A 13,431-nucleotide genomic window follows, 5' to 3' on the forward strand; every position below is an offset into this window, starting at 1 on the left:
AGACAGTATATTTACTGGCCTTACACTATGTTATTTTACTTATTCCACTATGATACTACTTTATTTTTATAAAGTAAAAATGCATAAAATAGTAATACATATACATATTTTAAAAATTCGAGCAAGACCAAAGAGCATTAAATGGTAATAAAAATGTCTCTTGGTTCTTCTGCTCAAATGTAACAGTTGAAGTATCCTCTCAGGAAAAAAAAAAAAAATGCATGTATTAGCATGTGTATGTAGACCCTTGTGTTAGTTTCCCATGGCTGCCATAAAAAATTCCCACAAACTGGGTGGCTTAAAACAACAGAAATTTATTTTCTCATAGTTCTGGAGGCCAGAAGCCCAAAACCAAGGTGTGGGCAGGGCCACCAGCTTCTGATGGTTCCAGGCATTTCTTGGTTCATGGCTGCAAAACTCCAATCTCTGCCTGTGTTTTCACATGGCCTGCTCCTCTCTGTGTCTTTCCTCTGTGTGTGTCTCATAAGGACACATGGTGGAATGCTCAAGCATACAGATGCAGGAGATAGGTTGCATCTGGCCTCAAACCCCAGCCCCACTACTGACCAGCAGTGCAACCTTGGACAGTTAACTAGCTGCTTTTTCCCCTTCCCCCTTAAGTGGGAATGATAGACATATCTCATAGCACCTTCATGAGGGTTAAGTAAGTTCATAAGCAAAGGACTCAGAACACTGCCTGGCAAGAAGATCACTTACGTAAATATCTGAGAGACCAGATTTTATACAAATGATGTCACACTCCATATTGTTCTACATCTTGCATTTTTTAAATTTAGCAGTATATCCTGAAGTCTTTCTACCTCAGTGTATAAAAAGATAAGGTTTGCATAGGATTCCAAAGATCCTTACTATAATGACTTCTCGTCTGTGCCAATCACCATTGTAGCCACTTTGTATTCATTATGTTCCCTAAAACTCACAAGGACCCTGAAATCTCTGTAAGGTTAAGCAGCTCGCCCAGGGCCACACAGCTAGTTCACAGCATTGCGAGGTGGTCACCCCAATACTGTCTGTCTGTTCCACAGACACACTCTCGTCCACATTACTTGATTTTTGTGGGCTTAGTCATCTTCTGAAAGACATTTCTCAGAATCATAACAGCCTCAACAAGAATAGTCTTCTTGTTCCTGAAAACCAGCATTATTATGCAATGCCCTAGTGAGCGTTTGATGTAGCCAAATCTGCACTGATGTGTGCGTATGTTCATGCATGTGTGTGTATTTTCTTAGAGACTTTAGTTCAATGTTGCTCGAAATTCCTTCAGAGCCACAATGGCCCCTCTCCTCTTTCACAAATGTGATTTCCCAGTGTCACAGATACCCACTGCTTTCTAGCTGTCTCCTTTTGCTGGTTCCGCAGAGACCCATCTACTCCTTGCTGACTCTCCCCAAGGCTGAGAAGACTTCCTGTTATGTTTGATGAATAAGAATGAATAGGAAGAAACTGGCCTTTCTCTTCCTTCTAAAAGCAGAAGTGGTTCTTACCAGTTCTTACCATAGGGTTTTAACTTTTTTTTGGTAAACAATAAGATAATGCCAGACAGTGGGATTGATTATGGAGTAATTATTTAACTCACATTCAGTTCTTTACAGACCTCAATTAAGTGGAAAGTCTTGGGAATAGGGTATCCTAGCTGTCCGAAGTATCTGGTTAACTAGATACTCTCTTTTTGCATCAACCCTTGTTTAAATTGAGAAATAGAGTGAAATAATAAAATGGAGTCACTATCGTCAAGCTGCTGAATTACCGAAATCAAGTAGGTTGAGGCCTGAGGAAACGATTCTATTCTTGTTTTAACTAGCCTGGGAACTTTGAGTTTTTCTTTCTTCTTTGGAACACTTCTGCATTTTTCACCGAGCTGTTTCCAGTCTCCAAACTCTAAGACCCTTGAATAAATCTTTATTATTTATTTCTAACCAAAGTCTCCAGACTCTTTTTGAGTTCATTTGACAATATCATTCTAAAATGATTCTAAATGCCTTAGAAAAATTTTTTTAATTAGTCCTGCAGGATCTCAGTGTTGTTATTCAAGAATCTAGAATTAAAACCTTTGATAAATGTTGGTCAGAATGAGGGGAAACAGGATGCAACTTCCTTCAGGTGTGGCTTTATTTGTACGAACTACTAAACTTTTCTTGAAAGTGATTTTTAAAATAACAAATCTTGGCTCTAAGCTCGTTCTATTTTAAAGTGTCTCATCCAGCTAAGATAATGCTCCAAAATTGCTTGGTAATGGCAATTGCAAATATTTTTGGAAATGTTAAGAATGGTGATAATAGAAAACAGGCAAAGTTCAATAACTTTCTACTCTGTTGATGATTTCACATTTAGGCTGCAAAGTCTTACAGATAAATATTACCTTAGAAACAACTTTCTTCACATTGAAATTGTCATAAGCTGCTTGCTCGTATGAATTTAAAAATTTGTTCACTGTTTTAGTCTGTAGCCCATAAAAACCTACTGACTCACATGCTTTGCAACTGACCGTTGAAAGGGAAATTCATATATAGGAGTAATTCCAAGAAGGTCCAATAGATGGCACAAAACTGTTTCTATGGTATTGCTTTACTGAAACTAAGGACTGGCATTTAGTCATGCACTTATTTTTCCGCATTTAGAAGTTATTTTCTCTTCTGAGACAGAAATCTTGGTAAGTAAGCAGGCTTTTGTGGCGTTTTCAAATTATGGTGTAATTACTTCAAACAAGCAAGAAAATGCTAATGATTGTATAGGAAATAGGTAATGTTTCTTTTTCATTTTTGCAAGGTGTTTTTAAGTGTGATTTTTAAATGTTGCAAGTATCCTTTAAACATACAAGAATGATAAGATAAGACTGTCTTGAAAAAATATAAAAATAACTAGCACTTGTAGTCATAGTTAAGGGGAAAATTTAACCAATTATATTTATTTCTTCTGGTTTTGTCTACTACGTTTTCTCTTTCCACTTTTCTCTAATTCCTTGCTTTCAGTAATATTTATAGTAGTTTATGACACTAATTGGCATCTATCACATATTACATATCTTTATAGTTGGCACGAGTGTTTGATCTTTCTATCACATGATTCTGTAATTATGGATTTGTATCTGTCACTAATTTATAAGCATTTTGAAAGCCAGGATTATGTCAGTGCTATTCATATTCACATCCCCAGAACCTAACGCCCAGCAAAATCCTGGCACATAATATGATCTGAATAAACATTTATTAAACGGAGGAAGTGGCAAGGACTGACCTAGAACTTGCCTTTCTCTGGGTCTCTCAACCAAATTTTAACAAATAAAACGACGTTTTCCTTATATACTTGATTATGGAATCACACCTCACTTAATGTTTTTCTGATCTTTTCTTTTTGGTAGTTTTAATTTTTTTTTTTTTTAACAGTAAAAAAGAAAAGTTTTATTAGAAGGGAAAGTACACTTCCAGAAGTGGAAGTGGGCCTGAGCCAGAGAAGCGTGGTTCAAAAGGCTTGTAGTTTTAATTTTTATAGGTCCTATCCATCACGGCTTTATTTTCAAAATAGAGCTTCTTCCATTTGTCTTCTCCTTTCATCTGATGCATTAACGAAAAACAACTTTTACCTTTTATCTCTTTTTATTTCCTTTAAAAAAAAAGTTGTAAACTCTCTAATCTTCCACTCTCATCTCCCTTTTTTCCTCGCCTTTATTTTTTCTTAAATATAAAAGCTCCAGGCTGGTTTGTCAAGAAACTGCAAAGGGTATAAATGCCCCCAGAGAAATATTTGTGTTTTAAGGGTAAGGTGGCTAAGTTTCAGACCCCTGAACACAAGCACCACGAGGGACTTCTAGGTGAGTTCTCAGTCATAAATGTCAATTATCTAGCATCATGTAGAAGTTCTCTCTGTCTCTGTTTCTCTCTCTGTTTCTCTCTCTCCTTCCCCCCCATGATAAATATATATAAACACACACACACACACACACACTATATGTACGTACACACACATGCACACACAAACACACCAATAACACAAGCATGTTTCTTTTAATAAAAAATATTTTCATATTAGCTGTATTTTAAGACAAGGCTTTTTTGAAAGATGTTCAAATTAGAAATTTTTGGAAATATACAAAAGGATAAGAAAAAAATTAAATTTTCTATGATTCAGAGATCCAGAGATAACCACTATTAACATTTGATATATTTCTTCCCAATCTTTTCTCCCTAGGCTTTGTATATATGTCAGATTTTAGTCATATTTTACAAAATTAGAGTCTTACCCCATATAGAAGTTTGTATTCTTTTATTCACGTAACATTATATTGTAGACATTTTTTTTTTCAAAAGTACGATATATGAGGCTGCATACTATCCCATGTTATGGGTGTGCCATAATTGATTAAACTATTTTCTATATTAGACATAATTGTTTTTTTCAATTTTTCAGCATGTCATGAGCATCCTCATAGTAATATTTTTATGTGTATCCCTGATTATTCCTTTAGAAAAAAATTCTGAGAACTGAAATTGCTAAAATAAGGGTAAGTATATATATTAAAATAATTTTTTTTCAGTTATAGTTGGCATACAATACGATATTAATTTCAGGTGTATAACATAGTGATTAGACATCTATGTAACTCACAAAGTGATCATCCCAATAAATCTAGTGCCCCTCTGCCACCATGCATATTTATTACAATATTATTGGCTATATTCCTTATTCTATACTTTCTTTCTATCTATCAATCTATACTCCGTGACTATTTTATAACTACCAATTTGTACTTCTTAATCCCTTCCCTCTTTTTCACTGACTCACCCATCTGGTAACCCTCAAAATGTTCTCTGAATCTATGAGTTTGTTTCTGTTTTCTGTTTGTTTGTTTATTTTGCTCCTTAGGTTCTATACATACATGCAACCATATGACATTTGTCTTCCTCTATCTGACTTACTCCATAGAGCACACTATCCTCTTGGTCCATCGTGAAATATCTTTTTCCATCTCATTTCTTTTAGTCTGTGTGTGTGTGTCTTTTAATCTGAAGTGAGTCTATCGTAGACAGCATATGTAAAAGTCTTGTTTTCTTACCCATTCATCCACCCTATCTTTTGATTGGAGCATTTAATTCTTTTTCACTTGAAGTATTTGTTGCTAGGTATGTAGTTATTACCATTCTTTATTTAGACTTTTGATACACATACTTGTCTGGGAAATTCTTTTTTGATTCCAAAAAAAAAAGTTATCTCTCTTTTAATTCTAAATGATAACTTTGCTGGGTAGAGTAATCTCGGTATGCCCTGTACCTTTTGATGCAATGTTATTCATTGCGTAATTGTTCCTATCCGTTATATTTTTGTTGTGAGCTATTCGTTTTAAGTAGTATAAGGTAATAGCTTCTTCTATCCTTATTGCCAATTCTCTGATACTTTCATCTAAGGGAGTTTTTAATATATATGTAAACTGCAATCCTGATCAATATCTGCCCCTTTTTACAAGTGTTGTTGTATGGCTTACATATTTCAGAATGCAGTGTACCCCCTCAAGTCCCTCCCTACTTCATTGAGATATGATTGACATAATATTTTGTAAGTTTAAGGTCTACAATGTGATAATTTGATAACATATGTATTGCAAAATGATTACCACAATAAGGTTGATTAACACATCTGTAACCTCACATAGTTACTTTGTGTGTGTGTGGTGAGAATATTTAAGATCTACTGTCTTAGCAACTCTCAGGTATATAATATGGTACTGTTAACTGTAGTCACCAGGCTGTACATTAGATCCTCAAAACTTATTTGTCTTATATCTAGAAGTTTGTATCCTTTAACCAACATCTCCTCATTTTCCCTGTCCCCAGCCCTGGCAATCACCTTTCTACTCTCTGTTTCTATGAGTTTGGCTTTTTAAGATTCCACATATAAGTGAGATCATACAGTATTTGTCTTTCTCTGACTTAATTTCATTTAGCAAAATACCATCAAAGGTCCATCCATATTGTCACAAATGGCAGAATTCCCTTCCTTTTTATGGCTGAATAATAATTCCATTATTACTATGTATCACATTTTCTTTACCCATTCATCCATCAGTAGACATTTAGGTTGTTTCTATGTCTTAGCTATTATGAATAATGTGGCAATGAACATGCAGGTGCACTATCTTTGAGAGTGAGTTCGTTGTTTTTTTTTTTTTTAATCTATAACCCAGCTCATATGGTAGTTCTCTGTTTAATTATTTGAGGAACCTCCTTACTGTTTTCCATAGTGGCTGCACCAATTTACATTCTCATCAACAGTGCCCAAGGGCTCCCTTCTCTTCATATCCTTGTCAACTCTCATTATCTCCTGTCTTTTTGATAATAGCCTTTCTAACAGGTGTGAGGTGATAACTTCTGGTTCTGATTTATATTTCTCTGATGATTAGTGAAATTGAGCATCTTTTCCTATACTTGTTGAAGATTTGTGTGTTTTCTTTGGAAAAATTTGTCTAGTTAGGTCTTATGCCTCCTTTTAATTGAATTATTTGTTTTTATTTATTTATTTATTTATTTTTACTACCAAATTGTATGAATTCTTTATCTATTTTGGATATTAACCCCTTATCAGATAATATGGTTTATAAATATCTTCTCCCATTATGTAGGTTGAATTTCCATTTTGTTCATGTTTCTTTTGCTGTACAAAAGCCTTTTGGTTTGGTATATCCCCACTTGTTTATTTTTGCTTTTATTGCTTATGTTTTTGGTGTCAGATCCAAAAAATCATTGCCAAGACCAATGTCAGGGAGATTTTCCTTTGTGTTTTCTTCTAGAAGTTTTAGGGTTTCAGGTCTTATAGTTAAGTCTTTAATCCTTCTGGAGTAAATTTTTGTTAAGTGGAATAAGATAGGGGTCCAACTTTACATGTAAATTACTTTACATGTACATATCCAGTTTTCCCAACACTATTTATTAAAGAGACTACCCTTTCCTCATTGAGTATTTTTGACTCCCTTATCAAATATTAGTTGGCAGTTTATGCATGGATTTATTACTGGACTCTTGATTCTGTTTTATTGCTCTCTGTCTTTATTTGAATACCATACTGTTTTGATTACTATAGCTTTGCAGTATAGTTTGAAATTAGGAGATGTAATGCCTCTAGCTTTGTTCCATCTCAGGATTGCTTTGGCTCTTTGGGGTATTTTGTAGGTTCTTATGAATTTTCTAATTTTTTCCTCTATTTATATGAAAAGTACCACTGGAATTTTTATAATGATTGAATTAAATCTATAGATAGCTTTGGGTATTATGGACATTTTCACCTTGTTGATTATTCTGATCCATGAACACAGGATGTCTTTCCATTTATTTATGTCTTCTTCAATTTTTTTCATCAATGTCTTACTGTTTTTAGTGTGCAGGTCTTTCACCTTCTTGGTTAAATTTATTCTTAGGCATTTCATTCTTTTTGATGCAATTGTAAATGGGATTGTTTTGTTTATTTCTTTTTCAGATAATTTGTTGTTAGTATATAGAAAACACAACTGATTTTGTATGTTGGTTTTGTATTCTGCAACTTTACTGAATTTGTTTATTAGTTCTAACAGATTTTTGGTAGAGTCTTTAGGATTCTCTACACATGTGATCATACCATCTGCAAACAGAGATAATTTTACTTCTTCCTTTCCAATTTAGATGCTTTTTATTTATTTTTAGCAATATGCCTAATTGCTCTGGCTAGGACTTCCAGCACACTATGTCGAATAGAAGTGGTGAGAGTACTTCTTACCCAGTTTTTACCTGGTAGTGTCCATCATTGTGTGATAGAGAGTTGGAAGATGGTCTGCAGAAGGTAAACAATGTTGTGAGCCAGTACCGGTACCCCTGGGATAAAAGAAATACTACTTAATTACCTGATTATAACTCATCCTCGGTGTTTGAATCAGAGACAAACACAGAGAAGAACAAAATTTCTTCATACCTTTCATCAGGGAGTCTATTGTCCTAAGACAAAGCTTGAGTATGCCAGGTTTTCCTTAATATAACTCACTTTATCTTACTACCGCTTGATATAGTTCAATTACTTTCTCATGAGTATAGATGCTTTTGCATCCTGCTATTAATTTCCCATCTTTGTTTTTGGTGGCAAGATAGGTTTTTATGTGATTCTGTGTTTTTGTGGGTGTTTCAGAGGACAATTGGGAGAGTCTGTATGGGAAGAGCAGTGAGAAACTTTTAACCATATGCTATTTTTTTAAAAAAAATTAAGTGTAATTGGTTTAAAAAATAAATTGTCATTTTGTAATGAAACTTTCCCAACCCAGAAGAATGTTTACTCTTACAAACAATGGTTCATTGAAATCCTACTCATCTTTTAACTATTTTACTATTTCCAGTATACCCTCAGGTGATGAACAGTGGATCCCTTTGTTAATAAAACTGAACAACTAGGCAAAATCTGCTCTCAATTATTCCTGCTACACAAGGCCTTATCTAAGAAATGTTGTCTGGTCTTGTTCCTTGAGGGAAAGGGAGGCGGGGGGAGGGGAGGGGCACTCCTGGATGCTTTTTTGTGCCCATTAGAACCTGAATGGGATCTAGTGAGCCTCAAAGTTCCACTCTTTGCCCTGGTTTCAAATATGGTGTCTGTGGACTCATGCACCTGCTTCCACCCCTCAGCCAGGTAATCTTTTCTCATTCATTGATTGTCACGAACATCAGCGTCTATACTATGTTGTAGTACAGTGAGACTTTCTGGGCTCTGGGAAAACCGTTCTCTCTTATATACAGCAGCTTTAGCCTTATGTGCCTTCTGACTTTTTCAATGTACTTATTAATGTTTATCTATCTTTTCCTGTTTTATCAGTGTGTCAAATGTAAGAACTTGATGTTTTCATGTTATCAAGTGCTGAATCCTGTCTCTGAATTTGTTGCTTCTGGTCTACTATGAGCTGGAAAAACACATATCCATTTTTATGAGAATTGTGTCAAAAATGGGATCCTGTGACAAAAAATTTTCTGCTACCGGAAAGATTGGAGTATATATTATCTCAGGTGCCCCTCACTTGTCTGTAGAAGTTGGAGGACTTCCAACTTCTACCTGTAAGTGGTTCCAGGCAGGTGCTGATTGTGGACACTCTGGTCTGGGCACAGGAAGCTGCTCTGTGGCCAATAACAGCTGCCACTGCTACTCTCAGGATGCCACTGTGGCAGTTAGGTGGTTGATAGTAAATAAAGAAATCATTGAGATTTTGTGTTTAGTAAGTGAAGCTTTGAGAGCAATTATCCAATCTTCATACATCTTAATGTATATTTTATTTCTAGAATTTGGATGCATATCAAGATTCTCTGAAGATCAGCAACAACCCTTTGGGGGATAGCTGCTTCAACATCATGACCAAGGACAAAGAATCAATTTTCAGAAGCTTTCATTTTGTTTACATTGTAACCTTAGTAGTTGGAACGACAATCCACTTCTCTGATGAAAGTGAATATGCAGTAGACATGTCAGATAGAGGCCTTACTCATGTTCCAAAAGGCCTGCCACCAAAAACTAAAGTCTTAGATATGTCTCAAAATTATATATCTGAGCTTCACCTCTCTGACATCAGCTTTCTCTCAGGGCTGAAAGTTTTGAGACTTTCTCATAATAGAATCCAGTGCCTTGATCTTAGTATTTTCAAGTTCAACCAGGATTTGGAATATTTGGATTTATCCCACAATCAGTTGCAGAAGATATCCTGCCATCCTATCACCAATCTCAAGCATTTAGACCTCTCATTCAATGATTTTGATGCCCTGCCCATCTGTAAGGAATTTGGCAACTGGACACAACTGAATTTCTTAGGATTAAGTGCTACAAAGTTACAACAATTAGATTTGTTACCAATTGCTCACTTGCATCTAAGTTGCATCCTTCTAGATTTGGAAGGTTATCATGTGAAGGAAAATGAGTCAGAAAGTCTTCAAATTCTGAATACAGAAACACTTCACCTCATTTTTCACCCCAATAATTTCTTCTCTGTCCAAGCGAACATATCAGTTAATAATTTAGGGTGCTTACAAATGACTAATATTAAATTGAATGATGACAAGTGTCAAGTTTTCATTAGATTTTTATTAGAACTCACTCGGGGTCCAACCTTACTGAATTTTACCCTCAACCATGTGGAAACAACTTGGAAATGTCTGGTTAGGATTCTTCAATTTCTTTGGCCCAAACCTGTAGAGTATCTCAATATTTACAATTTAACAATAGTTGAAAGCATTAACAAAGAAGATTTTACTTATTCCGAAACAACATTGAAAGCATTGAAAATAGAACATGTTACAAACAGAGTTTTTATTTTTTCACAGACAGTATTATACAAAGTGTTTTCTGAGATGAACATTATGATGTTAACCATATCAGATACGCCTTTTATTCACATGCTCTGTCCTCAAGCAACAAGTACATTTAAGTTTTTGAACTTTACCCAGAATGTTCTCACAGATAGTATTTTTCAAAACTGCTCCACCTTAGTTAGATTGAAGATATTTATCTTACAGAAGAATGAATTAAAAGATCTTTTCAAAGTGGGTCTCATGACTAAGGATATGCCATCTTTGGAAATACTGGATGTGAGCTGGAATTCTTTAGAATATACTAGACATAACAGAACTTGCACTTGGGTTGAGAGTATAGTGATGTTAAATTTGTCTTCAAATATACTTACTGAATCTGTTTTCAGATGTTTACCTCCTAGGGTCAAGATTCTTGATCTCCATTCTAACAAAATAAGGAACATCCCTAAAGATATCGCCGGTCTAGAAGATTTGCAAGAACTCAACATTGCTTCCAATGATTTAGCCCACCTTCCTGGGTGTGGTAGCTTTAGCAGCCTTTCTGTACTGATCATTGACAATAATGCAATTTCCAACCCATCCGCTCATTTCTTCCAGAGCTGTCAGAAGGTTAAGTCCGTAAAAGCGGGGAACAATCCATTCCATTGTACATGTGAGCTAAGAGAATTTATCCAAAGGATAGGCCAAGTATCAAGTGAAGTGGTAGAGGGTTGGCCTGACTCTTACAAGTGTGACTATCCAGAAAGCTATAAGGGAAGCCTACTGAAGGACTTTCACGTGTCTCCGTTATCCTGCAGCACAGCTCTGCTGATTGTCACCATTGGGGTCATAGGGCTGGTGTTGGCTGTTACTCTGACTGTCCTCTGCATCTACTTTGATCTGCCCTGGTATCTCAGGATGGCGTTTCAGTGGACCCGGACCCGGCGCAGGGCTAGGAGCACACCTTCAGATGAACTCCAAAAAACTCTCCAGTTCCACGCTTTTGTTTCATATAGTGAGCACGATTCTTTCTGGGTAAAGAATGAATTACTACCAAACCTAGAAAAAGAAGGTATACGGATTTGTCTCCATGAGAGAAACTTTGTTCCTGGCAAGAGCATTGTGGAAAATATCATAAACTGCATTGAGAAAAGTTACAAGTCCATCTTTGTTTTGTCTCCCAACTTTGTTCAGAGTGAGTGGTGCCATTATGAACTCTACTTTGCCCATCACAATCTCTTTCATGAAGGATCTAATAACTTGATCCTGATCTTGCTAGATCCCATTCCGCAGAACAGTATTCCTAGCAAGTATCACAAGCTGAGGGCTCTCATGACACAGAGGACTTATTTAGAATGGCCCAAGGAGAAGAGCAAACATGGACTTTTTTGGGCTAACATTAGAGCTGCTTTTAATGTGAAATTAACACTAATCACTGAAAACAATGATGTGAAAACTTAAAAAAAGGCTAGGAAATCCAACTTAAGAAATCAATAAAATTAAATTCTGATGAACACTATGGTTTTAAGTTATTGTCTAGATGGTGCTTGCATTATCTCTCTGCATTCAGGAAAAACTTAATGACAGCTGTATTCCAATTGAGTTAGGGAAGCAGCCTGGGGGCTGAGGTGGTGCTCAAACTTACCAATTACAGATAGCTCAGTCTCTTCTTGTTTAACCATCTGTTTCAAATTGAAACAATCTCTTTTGAGTAAATGCTCAGTCATTCAAATACCTTTCTTCTCTCCTCTCCTTTCGTAAGTGGATTCTGTGTAAGCAGGAGTTTAAGGGACTTCATGGCAGCAAGGAAAGAGTCAACCTCAGAACTGCATGCAATGGTCCTTGGAGTGTCCTATACATTCTCTTTGACCCTGGGATGACCTTTGTTCTATTCAACTTTGGGGCTTGGGAAAAAATTAGATAAGTTATGGAAAATAAAAATACCATTTTTCTTCACATTTCAGTAATAGTTTATTAAATTTTTGACCTAGCTACACAAACATGCAGTAGTTTGTGTATATAAAGAAATATATAGTCTTAGTCATAGGCTGTTGAAGGCCAAGACATGAATTTACCTGCCTGCCAAAAAAAGTCAGAGCTAAATTTATCTGTAACTGGTTACTGGATAGAAGTTTTCCGGTTTTGTTAGAATTTTGGTGAATGCCTCAAAGCTGAAGAAAAGCACATTTTAAACAGAGATATAGAGCCACAAATAGCAGAAGAGATCAGTAACTACCAACTCATATTACCCATCTCCAGAAGACTAACTTAAAAAGGGTGATTAGAGAGACATTAAGTAGGGGTTCTAGACCAATGGAGAGATTGCTTTAGATTTCTCCCAAAGGCAAATGAGAGGGGCGCTAAGCACATGGAAGAGTAGCCTGGCAGCCCTCTCCCAGCCTGAAAGCTTGCAAAGTAACAGAAATGCACAATCGAGCAAAGCAGATGGGGTATGGTATGAGATCGCTTGGAGAGCTTGATGAGTGTTTCCTGGAACTTTTTTTTTTTTTTTTTTTGGAGGGGGTGTTGTATTATGAACATAGAGATTGGAAATAATGTTTTATAAATGTAAGTGCTTTATAAACATTGAATGCATGGACAAGTGCTTCCCACCTGGAGAATTCAGAAGGCAGGCGGTTGGCTTGGGTAGCCCAAAATGGCAGAATGAGGAAAGAAAGGAAGAAGTGATTGCAGTCTGCCCTTTCATTATTTGGCATGGAAATTTTCCTGTGAGTTACTGGGATTGAGTTGTCAGGATGGTACCTCAGCTATCCAGACAGACTGTTATGCAAAAGGACTGTTAAGCAAAAGACCATGGGGTTAGGGGGAAGATGTGCATGGTGTGTGTGGGTGGGGGTTGTTGCAAGAGGTCAGCCAGAGAATATGCCACTTGCATCAAGAAACTGCGCAATATAGTATCTGCCTGAGGCCTCTGAAAAACTCACAGATGCATCTTGTGAAAGAGCCAATATTTGACTCTGCCATAATAAGAAGAAGAGGCATGATGACCTGTCCGTCATATCCAGTAGTTAACTACAAGGAGATTTGCTCCTCTCTAATACACTCTTCCCTTGTGGTGGGTGGCCTGGGGACATCCAGAATATAGAGAAGGCAGAGAAAATAGAGGAAGAGTAAAGAC

The 13,431-nt window shown here is 36.2% G+C and overlaps 1 protein-coding gene across 3 annotated transcripts in view; it reads left to right on the top strand.

The window, feature by feature from the left end:
• TLR6 (toll like receptor 6) overlaps window positions 1-11,806 on the top strand; it is a 16,811-nt gene extending 5,005 nt beyond the window's left edge. For 2 of the 3 annotated variants that reach the window (XM_015594833.2, XM_015594832.2), the window contains exon 2: window positions 9,294-11,806. In XM_015594833.2, the coding sequence (XP_015450319.1) occupies window positions 9,363-11,753 (2,391 nt within the window). In that variant the 5' untranslated portion in view covers window positions 9,294-9,362 and the 3' untranslated portion in view covers window positions 11,754-11,806. 3 annotated transcript variants of the gene reach the window in all.
• The last annotated feature ends 1,625 nt before the right edge of the window (window positions 11,807-13,431 follow it).

This window comes from Pteropus alecto, unplaced genomic scaffold (assembly GCF_000325575.1).
Source record: "Pteropus alecto unplaced genomic scaffold, ASM32557v1 scaffold5, whole genome shotgun sequence".
NCBI lineage: Eukaryota > Metazoa > Chordata > Mammalia > Chiroptera > Pteropodidae > Pteropus > Pteropus alecto.